Source organism: Panthera pardus, unplaced genomic scaffold (genome assembly GCF_024362965.1).
Source record: "Panthera pardus isolate Hobbes unplaced genomic scaffold, ASM2436296v1 HiC_scaffold_14, whole genome shotgun sequence".
NCBI classification, from domain to species: Eukaryota; Metazoa; Chordata; class Mammalia; order Carnivora; family Felidae; genus Panthera; species Panthera pardus.
This window is the reverse complement of record NW_026526699.1, coordinates 1,098,891-1,113,686: the sequence shown is the minus strand read 5'-3', so window position 1 is coordinate 1,113,686 and position 14,796 is coordinate 1,098,891. Positions and strand designations below refer to the sequence as shown.

The window sequence follows — 14,796 nt, the reverse complement described above, 5'->3', positions numbered from 1 at the left end:
AAAAATCACTTCAGACAAGATCTCTGCTGTGAAAGCAAACAGGCCCAGCCTGAGGAAAGAGGAGCCTCCTGACCCTAGTGTGCAGGGAAGCCAGGAGCTACGGGGGGGGGTGGGGCGGGGGGCACCGAGGCAGAGCCAGCCCGGATGGACGCGGGGGGTGCCCCTCAGCCAAGTGGTGGGCAAGGCCCTCTCCGGGAAGAGCCTTGGGAAACGGCCCCGGTAGAGCCTCTTCTTTTCCCGGCAGTGCAGCGGCTTCCAGCCGAGGGGCCTGGTGGGACGGCGTGAGGATGCTTGAACTGATGGCGAGTTATTTCTCTTAAGCCGACAGACAACGTTATGTTCCACTAATAGAAAAAGTAAGATTAGTTAGGAAGCAGAAAAACTGAGAGATCAGCCACTTTTACAGTCAAGTAGGGAAGAAGTCCACACAAGCTGCTGTGTGAATGATTCGGGAAGGTCACAATGGCTACGCGGTCTTTTTAAAGGGTTTCCCCGGGCCGCTCACCCAAATGGCATCGTGTCTGCACGCTTCGGAGCCCGAGCCCTGGAGAGGGAGAGGCCAGCGTGTCACTTAAACCCGCCTGCAGCACCCGGGAAGACGGCGGGACTGAAGGCGGAGAGGCCTGCGCTTGCGGGCACGTGAGAACCCTGGAGAGATCGAGTCTTGGGATAAAATTGAGGTTTCTGGGTTGTTTGAAGTGTTATTTCACGTTACCAAGTTTGAATTCCTTAATTGTCGAGATGAACTAAAGCACAGGTGAAGCCTGCCGGGCGCGCGATTTTGCGACCTGACGGAGAAGCCAAGGGCCCTTCCTGCCGGTATCCGCACCGAGTGCCCCCGGCCACGGGTTTCTAGTCAGTCTCCAAACACAGGGAAGGCGGGAGTTACAGGGGTAGGCCTCACAAGCGAGATTTCTAGTGCCGGTGGAAGACCGAGCCGCCCCACGTGTCCCCGAATAGCCGTCGGCGCGCAGGGGCAGGGCCAGGGGCGGAGGGGCGGGCGCAGGAGGACAGCACTGTGTTGGATTCGGAAGTGGGGGGCAGCATCCCTGACAGGACAGGTGAGAGATGGCCTGCAGGAATAGGGCCCGGGGGGGGGGGGGGGGGGGGGCTCCATCACCGGCCCATCTGTGCCACCTGGACCGTGGAGGAGCGCAGGGCGACGTGACACTTGCTTTGAAACTGCATTAGTGTCCCTAGTGAGTTCTTTGCAGGTCCACGAGAGCACAGTCTCGAGACCGTCACCTCTGGTGTCTCTCCAGGCCCCGGCGGTCCCTGTCGCCGCTCTTCCTGCCAGAGCTCGCCTTCCCCTCCTTCCCGGTGGGGTCACCATGCTCTTCCAGCCCTTTCTATCAGCAAGTGTTTAACAAGCCCCTCAGGGTATGCGCGGCCGGTCCTCGTGACTGACTTCTTGCTGATGAGAGGTTTTCCTGGGTTTAGGCAGCCTTGGAAGAAGAGGGCCTATTTTTATGTTTTTATTATTTTTTTCAAATGATTATTTTTGAGAGAGAGAGGGTGCACAAGCGGGAGAGGAGCAGAGAGAGGGACAGAGGATCTGAAGCAGGCTCTGTGCCGACAGCAGAGAGCCGGATGCGGGGCTCGAGCTCACGAACCGCAAGATCATGAGCTGAGCTGAAGTCCGACGCTCAACCGACTGAGCCGCCCAGGTGCCTCATGCCCGTTTGTCTTCCAGAAGAATTTTTCCTAAAATCTCCTTATACACAGATGTGTGAAACTGACAGGTTTTTTCCATTCGTTAGTCTGACAGTGACTTCCTGTTACTTGGTCATCTCCTGCCCTGTAGCCATAAATCCTTGCTGAAGAGTGTAGTAAATACAGTTATGCAGGAAGCAGTAATATTGAAACACTGCCCGCTGGTATAGCAGGCAGTTTCTTAAAAATAAAATGCCAACCCAGGTTTTTTAAGTGTTTCATTCTGTAAATAACTTAAGTGAATTAAGCCATCTAATGTGGCTAAACTAGACATTCTCTTGCTTCTGCTCTGGTCTTTTTTAAGTGTGATTTTACTGTTGTTCACAGCATTTCTTTTAACTTGCAAAATCATGACCTTGAGGTGCTTTACTTAGTCTCCAAACCCCTTTTTAAAAAAAATGCCTTTGGGGGTACCTGGGTGGCTCAGTCATTTAAGCATCCGACTTCGGCTCAGGTCATGATCTCGTGGTTCGTGAGTTTGAGCCCCGCATTGGGTTCTGTGCTGACAGCTCGGAGCCTGGAGCCTGCTTCGGATTCTTCGTCTCCCTCTCTCTGTCCCTCCCCTGCTCGTGCTCTGTCTCTCTCTCTCTCTCTCTCTCTCTCTCTCAAAAATAAAGATTAAAAAAAATTTTTTTTAATGCTTTTGTTGTAAGTCAAGAGACATAGGAGGAAGAAAGTAAAAATATTATCCAAGATTCCACCACCCAGAAATAAATATTTTTAGCATTAGGTGAGCATCACTGACACAGTGGGCAATACTGAGGTAATTGTAGTGAAGGAGGAGGACAGTGAGAATCTTCTGTCTGAGGACGCACAGGTCATCTTTATGTAAAATATGGATTAGAAATATGGGTGTAGTGGCACCTGGCTGTCTCAGTCACTTAAGCGTCTGACTTCTGCTCAGGTCACGATCTTGTGATGCGTGAGTTTGAGCCCCACATTGGGTTCTGTGCTGACAGCTCAGAGCCGGGCGCCTGCTTCGGATTCTGTGTCTCCCTCTCTCTGCCCCTCCCCTGCTTGCACTCTGTCTCTCAAAACTGAATGAACATAAAAAAAAAAAATTAAAAAAGAAATATTTGTGTTAAAGTAGAAATAAGCTTTTTAATCTTACTCGAATTTAACAGAAGAACCTATAATCAATAAAGCGTAGTCATTGCCGAACTTCAGATAAAAGTTTCCATACTTGAAGAATTCAGTTCTAGGGGCACCCAGGTCGCTCAGTCTGTTAAGTGTCCAACTCTGGATTTCAGCTCAGGTCATGATCTCACAGTTCATGAGTTCAAGGCCCACATTGGGCTCTGTGCTGACAGCTCACATCCTGCTTCCGATTCTCTTTCTGCCTCTCCCCTGGCTCATGCTCTCTCTATGTCAGAATAAATTAATTAAAGGAAAAAAAAAGGAATTCAGTTCTAGTGATTAGGAAATAAAGAGGTTGAAATTGTAGATTCCTTTTAAAGCTCAGTTTTTATCTTAGATGTTATTAACTGTGAAACTAGAGGAAGTTAAAATAGTCCTAAAATCCCTTCCCTTCACCCCTCCTCTGCCTCCTGATTTTTGAGCAGTAGTACTGTTTCTGTTGTAAGAGTAAGATTTACGTTGTTTGTGGACCAAGATGCCACGTGGTCGGCCTCCGTCCTGAGTGTGAGGGTCTTGCCAGGGTGCCTCTGCTCCATCCAGTTCTTCGGTGTTGTGTTGTGTTTTTGTAGTTTATTTTTATTTTGAGAGATAGCAAGCAGAAGAGTGACAGAGAGAGTGAGAGTGAGAGAGGGAGAGGGAGAGAGAGAGAGAGAGAGAGAGAGAGAGAGAGAATCCCAAGCAGGCTCCGAGCCAACATCACAGAGCTCTAACACGAACTGCGAGGTCATGACGCGAGGCAAAATCAAGAGAGAGAGAGAATCCCAAGCAGGCTCCGAGCCAACATCACAGAGCTCTAACACGAACTGCGAGGTCATGACGCGAGGCAAAATCAAGAGTTGGACACTTAACGGGCCACCCAGACACCCCTCTGCTCCATTCTTTGACTCTTCTCTGGCGATTTGAGTCTCGCGGACACACGTCGTGAGGGTCCTGGTCACATGTTCTCGCTCGCTCGAGAAGCACCCCCTCCCACCTTCGTGTAGAAAGGAAAACTTGTCTGGGTATAAAAGTCTTGGGGAGCGTCTTCTGTCTCCGAGCCCTCTGTAAGCTGCCATCTGACGTGGTCTTTCCTACCCTGAGAAGCCTGCGTCGGCCGGCCATCGCCCCCGACCGGTTGCGCGGGTGTGTTAGCTGCTTGGTTTTCACTAATCGCTCCTGGACACCATTCTCTGAGATGTCACTGGCACGCGTCTGTGCCCTTCTCACATAGAGAGCAGCTTGGCGGAGGGTTCCGTGCGCAGCCAGCGGGTCCTGGGCTCGGATGTTGCTGTGGAAACGTAGGGGCCGGCTTCTGACCTGGCCTGTTCTCCAGCCGTCCTGGAGTGATCGGCTTCTCATTTCCAGGGAACTGTGTTCTGTCGCGGCCTCTGGTTCCAGGCGGTGGCACAGGAACAGGCAGCAAGCCCAGCTCCCTCTTCATCTCAGTGGTGGTTTTATTTCCTTTTCTTTGTGCTCCGTGGAACTCTTGTCTCCCCAGATTCATCTGTGGCCCAGAAAATGCAGACACTGTGTGCATTCTCTTTATGTTCAGACTCCTGTCTTCGCCGTTCACGTGCGGTGCTCGGCTCCCGGGGCCTGGCCACGGCGGGCCTGCGCACTTCACCTCTCCCTTGCCGTCTCTCCCACCCACGTTGGCAGCCCTGCCCCGACCTTTGACCCGATGCTGTGGCGCTTCCCCCTGGACACTCGCGTCCCTCCTTCTCTGAGCCCCTTTGTCCTCCTTTCCGAGCGCAGCCTTCTCTGCAAAACCCACTCTCTGCTCTCCTTCGATCCTGACGCTTCCCCAGAGCAGGTGTCCTTCCGCAGTCAGGGACTCCCAGGGCGGAGCCGCCCCCGCAGGCCCTCCCTGCGAGCACCTCCACCCTGCGGCTTGGGCTGCAAGCTTGAACCACTCCCCGTCTTCACCCGGAACTCTCAGGAATCTGTTTTTATGTCACAGGCCTCCAGAACCCGATACGGGATCAAGAACTCAAAACATTTTACGTGGGGGTCATTGATGCCGACTTTAAGCAATGGTTGGAGACAGGCCTTTCGAGGTTTCATCTGCCAGAAAGAGAGCATTGGCTTTTAAACACTGGCCTGACGTTCCTGAGTCACGTGTTCCTGTGTGTAAAATCGATTGGTTCAGGTGCTTCTCCAGCTTTACACACGTCACATTCTTTGTCACTGCACAAGCCGTTCGGGTTTTCCTAATCTACTTTGATGACCAAGAGATAAGTCTCCTGTTGGAATTTTTAACACTGGGTTGTCTGGAGGCCATCAGGGGGTAAATAGAAGACAGCTGGGATGCGTTATGCAGTAATAAGTTTGAAAATAATTCAGACACAATGCAGTGATCCAGATGCTTCCAAGTATTTGGAGAGATGGGAGGGCATAATGTTGTACTTAAACGCTGTCGAGTTATGTTGATCACCATGTTGTACCCCTGAAATTAACGTAACGTTGTGTGTCAGCTCTGCTCAGAAAACGATCGCTCTAACAACACAATTGTGGACTCGGCAATGTTGGGGTTGTTGGTTGGCTTGACTGGTTTTCCTGCCATCCAGACTTGAGTGATGGAGAGCCCACAGGTCAGTGGTCACAGGGCCCTTCAGGACTCGGGGAGGCGGCCCAAGTCTGGGAGGCGAAGCTGGAAGTCTCGGCGTGGGGTCAGCAGGCTGTCGAGCAGGTGAGAGAAACTTGAGATGGCCGGGTCGTCCTTCCGTTTCTCGCACTCTGCTTCTGTCCTCGGCCTTGAAAATGCAGACAGCAGCGATAATAGCAATTACTGAATTGGGTTGTGATGCCAAGTGTTTGAACTCCTGTAACTCGACCTCTCCTGGGGTAAAGGTTTTCAGTGAAGAGAGCATGACTTTTTTTTTTTTTTTAATTTTTTTAACATTTATTTATTTTTGAGACAGAGAGAGTCAGAACATGAACGGGGGAGGGTCAGAGAGAGAGGGAGACACAGAATCCGAAACAGGCTCCAGGCTCTGAGCGGTCAGCACAGAGCCGGATGTGGGGCTTGAACTCACGGACCGCGAGATCATGACCTGAGCTGAAGTCGGACGCTTAACCGACGGAGCCACCCAGGCGCCCCGAGCATAACTTTTTTAATTGTGGGCAGAAGAAAGTTCTCTAATCAAGTAACAGGCTGTGAGATTAATTCTGAGTTCGGGATCTGACTCTTTAGATACCGAAAGAGTGTTTATTAGGGTTTATTTTCAGCAGAAGAGGTAGTCGTGTAGAACTTGATAGTGAAATCATCATGAAAGTTGTTTATCCTGACACTGCTCTGTCAGCTGGGTAAGCACACGAGAGGGCAGGGGAGGGGCGGCTCAGGCGGTGCTGTGTGTGATGCGCAGGTCCCCAGGGCATTGCGCGCATCTGCTGCCTGGTGGCTTCCCCCAAAGTCTAGCTTGAATAGAGATCAAGGAACCTGCCTTGTGATTCGGAAAATTGTCTACAGTATTGTATGTTCTGTGCATAGTGTTACAGGGTGGGGCCTTTCCTGGGTCGCTGTGGACCTAAGTCAGAGATCAGACCCCACGAGTGTTTCGGCACGTGCGTACCATCCTGTGCACAGGGTCCACCCGTGTCTCAGAAATCCCTGAACGTGTGGTCACAGAATGGCAGGGAACACGGCGTACCCAAATAGTGGGAGTAAGGGCAGGCTTTACTCCTGTAACTTTTGTATGTGTTTGAAAATACTTTCAAGGTTGTCAGCCACCGAGGTTGTAAGAGCATTTCTAAACAGCTCTCCAGAAGAGTTTGACTTTTGAAAAACCTAAATTCCAGTTTGTGGAGGGAAGGGAGGTGTTTTAGCTGGAAACTGCCAGGCGTGCGACCCCGTCCGGGTCTAGGTGCACTGCAGGCTGCATGTAGACCCGGCCGCTGCCTGTGTGTGTGACCATGAACCCGGCCAGTGTGTGTGTGTGTGTGTGTGTGTGTGTGTGTGTGTTTGTGTGTGTGTCTGTGAGCTGAGAGCGAGCTTCGCCACACATCTTCACAGCCCGCTGCTGGGAACACTGACTTAGAACCCCAGCTAAGTGAAGTGTCCTCCTTCACGGAAAGAATGTCATTTTTCCCATTTGTAGACCTGTACGACCCCCTAAAAAGCCGCTCAGTTATTTCTATTAAAATTTGAATTTCATCAGTTAAAAACTGTGTGGGAATGTGTTTTTTCTCTTTTTCCAAGTATCTATATACTCAGTGTCACGTAAGTACTCATCTATATACTCTGAGTATCTACTTTTGCCTCTTGGTCCACAAAAGGTAGTATATTTACTGTCTGGCTGTAAGCGTTTGCCAGCCCCTGCTCTATCCCAGAATCAGAGACTGTGCTGGAATATAAATGTTCTCATTTTACGGACTTCTTTTTATCCGATGGCCCTGCAGACTGCAGGTGCCTGCACGACGTGCTCTCTGGTCTGCCGGGGGTCGTGCTGGTGGCCTGCGTTTGGGCGGCGTTGACAGCCGTGTTTCTGGAGCCCTCCGCCCCTGCTCTGGTCTGGAGCGGCCGCTTTCTCGGCCTGCAGCCCTCTGTTCCCTGACTTTTTGTTGCTTTCCTGCGTTAGTGCCTGGGGTTTCCCCTGCTTGATCGGTTGGTTTACTCCCGTGCTTTGTTGCAGCTTGTGCTCTCGTCGGGAACACGGGGACGCACATTCTTTTAGTTCTCGAATGTCTGAACATGCCCTCGTGCTGCTCCCGCGGTGGGACGTAGTCTGGACAGGCACAGAACGGTGGGTTGAGTCCTGTCGCTCGGGCCTTAGGTTTGGGCCCGTCGCCTGGTAGCCCTGGCTGCTGCAGGGTGCCCTCACACCCTCCCAGTCCTCATCCTCCTGCACGTAACTTGGACAGTCGCCGAGCAGGTCGGCACTGTGGTCGTGCCACGCTGGGAATAGCGGTGAGCGAGGTTCCTCGGGTCGTGGGGGATCATGGAGACCACGAGGTCACCGTGCCAGAGGCATGGTCGGGGAGGAAGTCCAGCTGGGGGACGGAGAGGGGAGGGGGGTCGTGGCATGTGACACAGGGGACTTGGCGGGGGGTGGGGGGGCAGCCGTGTCTGGTCCAGGCAGGGCTCCCGGAACTTTTGAGCAGGCGCTGGGAGGAGTCGTGCAGTGTGCCGCCCCACCAGGAGGCACTGCCGCTCCCTGGGGGTGCGGGGGGTGAGGGGGGGGGCAGGCAGGGATCCCAGTCTGTACTCCCTGGTGTGAACCACTCACGAGGTGGCCCGGTGGGGTGTGCAATTAATGTGCAAGTTCCACTCGGAGCTGGAGATGGGAATTCTGGAATCCTCAAACACAAGCAGGTCTTAAAGCCCTTGAACTCACGAGGAGGGTCCCAGGGGTGCACAGCCAGGGCCATCCACAGGCCCAGTGGAGGCAGCCGGGGGGCACGGCTGCTGACCTGGGCCTGGACAGGTGAGGCACTGAGGTGCAGGCCGGGGGGCCCTCCTCACAGCTGCCGTTCACACACCCTGGAGGGTCACGCTCTGGCATCCTGACGTCTTGTGTCTTGTGTGAGTAAAATAGATTGTTGTTGTTTTTTTCTTTTTAAGAATAAACTCTCTTCTCCGTGGCACTCAGGAAAGCCATTTTCATTCTTAACGCGTTCACATGGGGTTTGTCTCCCCTGAACTGGCTCTCACGCGGAAGGGATTGCTCACCGGCCCTGTGTTCGAGAGCCCTTCCAACGCTGGGAGCTAAATCTATATGAGATTAAGGTCACATAAAAGATCAGCAAGGTGGCCCTGGTTTTTGCAGGCCGGTTGAACAGAAGGGCTTTGGAAGGTAGGTAGACGTGTCTGTGTGACCGTGCATCACATAGCTCTGTCCGTTCGTGAGCACGTGCGATTCCAGGAAGGAAGCGCGCCAGAATGCACCTTATGCTTCCTAGCAGCTGGATTTTCTTCACACGGCTATGCCGGCCCTCAGCAAATGTAGGTGCTCCTTGAAACTTCTTGCTTGGGTTCATTCGGAGCAGGCATTTGTGGTTCTCGTGCTAATAATGCCATCGCATTTAACTTTCTGCAAAACCCACTCGCTTCTTGGAAATTCAACCTAGAATCCGGAGAACAGCAAGCCTGATAAGGTGTAACACGAGAGTGTGGTGGGGTCCCTTTGGGAGTCTGGGACGTGACGATGGCTTCAGGGAACATGGTCTTGGGGCACCAGACCTCTGTCCTGTCTGGGGTCCGGTCCAGCAGTGAGAATCTCAGGGGGCGGGGGGAGTCTGTGTACAAAACACACGCGCTCTGATGATCATTTCAAAGGGTCTTTGGCTTTGAGCGCACGTCTCAGAACCTGTGACATAGGGTGAGTCAGTGTGCCCGCATATCTGAGCTCCAGGCTGCCTTAGAAGGCTCGTGGGGCCTGCCGTGTGCTGGGGGTGCACCGTGCGCTGGGAGTGTGCGAGCTCCTGGAAGCCAGCCGTGCCCCGACACTGCTGGTGCAGAGAATTGCCCCTGGGAGCATGGTCCCACGGGAGGGCGGAGCAGGGGCCTCCGAGTCGGCCTGGGGCGGGGGAGGTGCCGGGGGTCGGACCGTGGGGGCTGGGGCAGGGTGCGGGGCGGGGGGGGGGGGGGGGTGTCACGCAGGAGACGCTGCGTGGACGTGCCGGCGTCAGAGGTGAGGGAGGGAGGCGCTGCTCGGCAGTGGGGTCCAGAGGTGCCGTGACGGGCGGGGCGTGGGGATCGGACGGCGGTCCGCCGCTACCATCACACCCCAGCACCACTGTTGGGGGCAGAGGGCAGAAAGGACCCTCCCCTGGAAGCCCTTCACCCCCGACAGCCCTCGAAGCGAGGGTCCAGCCGAAAGGGGAGCCCTTAAACCCAGCGTGGCGCTCGCCGCGCCCCAGTCAGCCACCACACAGCAGCGTCTCGTCGCTGTCGGCGTATCTGTAGATAAATGGAGGTTGTGAGAGTGTTCACTGTGTGCGGTGTGACCGCAGGGGAGCCTCGCCGCGCATGTGTCGGGGTGCGGACGAGGGCTGCCCCTGCGGGTCTGCTGGGGACGCCGGCTCGGCACCTCTCCTCCTCAGTGCGACCCCGTGCTGGGGGCCCCGGCATTCAGGTTCGGGCGTGCCGTTCTGTGTTCGGACCCGGAGGCTCAGCCGTGCACGTGTACTTCCCGCTCTGCCTTCACCGGTGTCTTCTGGGGACGCGCGCCCGAGTGAATGGCCGTCTTGCCAGGAACGCTGTTTTCAACACGTTGCTTCAGGGTAACGTGACGGAGGTTCGGGAAAGCCACGTGCACGGTGAGTCTGCGTGTTCGTACTTTGAGGGACGGTGCTCAGTTCCAAGAACTGTTGATTTTCTCTGTCACGCAAAGGACGTGTTACGTCGACCTCGCGGGACGTGCACCCTTCGCCGAAGCTCGTCAGCTGTTCGGTTCTTACCTGTTCACGTGGCTCACTGCTTGTGGCTGCGGATGAAAACCTGCGGGCGCCTGGGGGGCTCGGTCGGTGGAGCATCTGAAGTTCAGGTCATGATCTCGCAGTTGGCAAGTTCGAGCCCCACTTCAGATCCCGTGTCCCCCGTCTCTGCCCCTCTCTTTCTCTCTTAAAAATAAACAAACGTGGGGCGCCTGGGTGGCGCAGTCGGTTAAGCGTCCGACTTCAGCCAGGTCACGATCTCGCGGTCCGTGAGTTCGAGCCCCGCGTCGGGCTCTGGGCTGATGGCTCGGAGCCTGGAGCCTGTTTCCGATTCTGTGTCTCCCTCTCTCTCTGTCCCTCCCCCGTTCATGCTCTGTCTCTCTCTGTCCCAAAAATAAATAAAAAACGGAAAAAAAAATTTATTTAAAAAAAAAAATAAACGTTAAAATTTTTTAAAATTCTAATTAAAAATAAAACCTACTTCGGCTCGTTTTCAGGCAGGAGGCTGACTGTCCAGGGCAGGAGCGGAGTGTGTTCCTTCCGCTGAGACGTGACTCTTCGCACTAGGGAAGAACAGGAGTCCCTTCCCCGCCCCAGACATTGGGCTGCACGTGGGGCGTTCTCTGAGGGAGGTCGGGGTTATTCTCTGTCCTCGCTGGAGCCACATCATCCCCTCCGCAGGTGGCTCTGGAGGCTGAGAAGAAGGTCCCCGATGGCTGGCTAAAGCAGGAGGGGGGGGGGGTGGCTCCGTTCAGCAGTGGCTCCGTTCCTGCAGGGACGATGTTATATCTGACGGAGGTGCAGGCTGGTTAGGAAAAGCTTCCATCAGAACCGCTGCATCCGTTTGTCTGTCCTGTAAGCGCTTTTCCCGCCGCCGCCCGCCTCGGCCCCTGCCCGCAGTGAGCAGTCTCGGATCGCCCGCCTCCTTGAGACATGACCCCGTGTTCCGTGCGGAGATCACGCGGTCAGGCTATGGGGCCGCGCCTCTTTCTGGGAAAATTCGGAGTGTCCTCGTGCATGTGGAGCGGCGGGTGGTGTGACATCGAGAGGGAGGGACGCGCTGGGAGCCGCGCATGCGTGTTCACGAAGCGCGAGGGTCGTCTGCGGTGGCTGAGCCCACAGCACATGGGGCTGCACGTGACTCCAGCCAGGGACAGGAGGCCGGCTGCTGCAGGGACGCCTCCGGCTGCTGGCCCGAGTGGAGGGGCGCACAGTGCCGGACGCTTGATAAATGTGCTTGGTTTAAAGCGAATTAGTTGAAAATCAAAGTAAAAGTCTGTAGTTGGAAAGATCTTGTCACCATCCTCCAAGGAAAAGGAAATTAAATCTCTGTGTCGTGAGAACCATTCGCTTATCCCAACAGGATTAGAAGTGATTCTTAATTGGATCATTGAATCGTTGTTTTTTAAGTTTACTTAGTTATCTTGAGAGAGAGAGAAAATGCGGGGGAGGAACAGAGAGAGAAGGAGGGAGAATCCTAAGCAGGCTCCACGCTGTCAGTGCAGAGCCGAACTCGTGAACCATGAGAGCATGACTTGAGCCGAAATCAAGAATCGGTCGCTTAACCGACTGAGCCACCCAGGTGCCCCAAGGATCGTTAAATTTTCTGTGATTTCGATAGATTTGAATGTTTTTCAAAAAAAAAAAGATGAATAAACTTACAGGACTTTTCACTATTGAAACCGGTATTTGCTTACATCCCCAACTTGCTAGGAAGCTGTTGTAGGTCACCCGGTGACAGCAGAGCCGGGCACCTGTGTCCCTCGGGCTGTGGTAAATTCACTACAGCGCACCGTGGCGGGGTGGGCGGGGCTGTCTGGCGACCGAGCGCAAGCAGCTTTACAGACGCCCCTCAGCACGAGGGATGCGTGGTGCCCTGAGAATAACCGGGAAAGGAGTGGGTCACTGAGGCCGGCCTCCTGGGGGAGGTCTGCCGGGGGTCCCGCGAGCGGAGGTCGCCAGCTGCTGCAGAGGGGACGTCTCGTGGGCTCGGTCACCGCCCCGTCCCTGTAGTCCCCAGGTGTGTGTCTGCACGTTGCCCGGTCCTTCCAAATCACGTGTCCCGGGGGCGGCCTCTCTTACATCAGAGAGCACAGAAAACGGCGTGGGAGCGGACGAACAGGAGTGACCTTGCACCTGTGTTTTCACAGCGACAGTGGCCGCCATGTATTACAGCTACTATGTGCTGCCGGATGGCACCTACTGCCTGGCTCCTCCCCCGCCCGGGGTCGACGTGGCCACCTACTACGGCGCCCTGCCCGCCGGCGTGGCCGTGCCCAGCTCCGCCGGAGTGACGGCCGCGGCCCCGCCGCCCCCCGGGACCACGCCCCCGCCCCCCCCAACCACCGCAGAGTCGAGCAGCGGGGTGACCTCCACCATCACCACAAGGTACGCTCGCTTCTGCTCCTCGCCTGGCACTTCCGCGTTCGTGGTTTGGGGTTTTTCATCGGGGTTTGTGGAAGATCTCAGGGTCCAGATCCCCGGTTACAGAGTTGATGGCATAACAGAAATTGTCATGTCGTAAACACTGAAAAAATTGATTCCCGGACAGCACCCCGCATCACCCCGACCTTCGTATCCTTAGCGCCCCTCAACCCTCGTAACCCCCCGTCCTCGGCACCCCACGCTGCCCCGGCCCCTGTGTCCGGTCTTTCTGACGTGCTGACATCTCAGCTGGGCGGTACTAGGGAAGGAAGACCAGTGCAAAGCAAAGCTGCGGTTGTCAGCAAGAAACAGGCTTTTGTAAGAGTTAACGCAAGTGACTCCCACAAGCCGTAGGCGGATGGGGTTCTGGCTGTCAGACCATCGAACCGCTGACCTAAAGTGACAGTGGGCAACGGGGCAGCGTCCAGGTGTCTGCGGAGTGAGCAGGTGCTTTGCTGGGGGCACCGGGTGCCTGTGCTGGAAGTCGACAGAAACTTGGATGTTTCTGCAAAATGACCTGCCTTCTGACTGTGCTAGGAAAGGGGGCGTGAAATGAGAATGTGGGGCTGCACTGCCCACGTTCTCTTTTTAGCTTGAAAAAAAGTCAACACGTGATTGACTCTCGGCTGCCTCTAAGAATTAGCTCGTGGGGTGCCTGGGTGGCTCAGTCACTTAAGCATCCGACTCTGCATTTCAGCTCAAGTCGTGATGCCAGGGTCATGGGATGGAGACCCGCATCGGGCTCTGTGCTGAGTGTGGAGCCTGTTGGGATTCTCTGTCCCTCTCTCTCTGCCCCCCCCAACCCCAATAAAATTTTTAAAACAAGAATTAGCTCCTAATTGGAGGGAAATGTTAGGGGTGAACTTGTTTTCATGATTTAAAGTCTTAATTTCCATAAAACCGCCATTTTTACCCACTGGCAATGATATTTTGGTCCCTGTTTTAAACCAGAGGACTTTGGTTAGTTTTTGTGTTTGAGGTCACGCTCAGAGCCGCCCCGTGTGTGTGTCCCTCACTGCATGTGGGTGCGGCCCGGGACGCTGCGAGCCCTGGGCAGCGCTCTGCGCCGGCGCACCTGCCGGCGGTCTCAGGAGGCCCCCGCACCGTGTGACGCGGCTCTTCTCCGCAGTGCACTTGCTCCCGTGGCGGCCATCATCCCCCCGCCCCCCGACATTCAGCCTGTGATCGACAAGCTGGCGGAGTACGTGGCTCGGAACGGCCTTAAGTTCGAGACCAGCGTTCGTGCTAAGAATGACCAAAGGTGAGGGGAGGAGTGGCGTGTGGTGGACGGACACGGGTGCTCGGCACGTCACTTAGCTTGTCGGCAGTCTAGCTGTGTTCTCTCTTCACCGCGGTTAGTCCTACGTGTTTACGTAAATACGTCTTACAACCACCTTGCTGAATTACCTGCAGTTGGGTGGGGGGGGCTCGTTTGTCTTGTTTTGTTCTTTAAGGAGGAATGTCGAAGCACCCGAAACGGAGCCGGCACCCGTGCTTTTCAAAACTCTGCCATTCAGGGCACCCGGGGGCTCAGTCGGTTGAGCGCCCGACTCTTGATCACGATCTCATGGTTCACGGGTTCGAGCCCTACATCGGGCTCTGCGCTTGGCACGGAGGCTGCTTGGGATTCTCTCTCTCCCCCTTTCTATGCCTGTCTCCCGATCACACCCTCGCTCTTTCTCTCTCTAAAACGAAGAATCTGCCACTCCGCGGGGAGGGAGGGTGAGGCGGGTGATGGGGATGAAGGATTGAGCGCCGGGCAACGCACAGAGGTGTTGTCACTACGCTGTGCTCGGGAAACTGCTATGACTCTGCGTGTGAATTAGGTGAAATGAAAATAAAAACTGAAAAAACGTGTGCCGGGTAAAAAAAAAAAAAATACAAGTTAAAAAAAAGGTGTGTGTTTGTAAACCAAAACCGAAGAAGCAGAAAACAAAAGAATCTGCCATGTAATGAAATCCCGTTCCACGCCTCGGGTGTGAACCATCCAGCGTGAGGTGGCGGTCACAACGTTATAGCACGAGTGTAGGCGAGCCCCGCGCCCTCCCTACGCCTCGTCTCCCTTGTCCACGAGTGGGGAGGGTACGGCCATTGCCTCTGCCGAGGCGGTACCTGGCTTGAGTGGGTCGCCGGAGGGTGTCGGGGGCGGCGTCTGCCGTCGGCGAGCAG

The 14,796-nt window shown here is 54.9% G+C and overlaps 1 protein-coding gene across 2 annotated transcripts in view; it reads left to right on the top strand.

Moving 5' to 3' along the window:
• The window catches only part of SFSWAP (splicing factor SWAP), a 69,502-nt gene that overhangs the window by 18,894 nt on the left and 35,812 nt on the right, over positions 1-14,796 (top strand). For both annotated transcript variants that reach the window (XM_053901874.1, XM_053901875.1), the window contains 2 exons: positions 12,354-12,591; positions 13,757-13,888. In XM_053901874.1, coding sequence (XP_053757849.1) covers positions 12,354-12,591; positions 13,757-13,888 — 370 coding nt within the window. The remainder of the gene's footprint in view (positions 1-12,353; positions 12,592-13,756; positions 13,889-14,796) is intronic.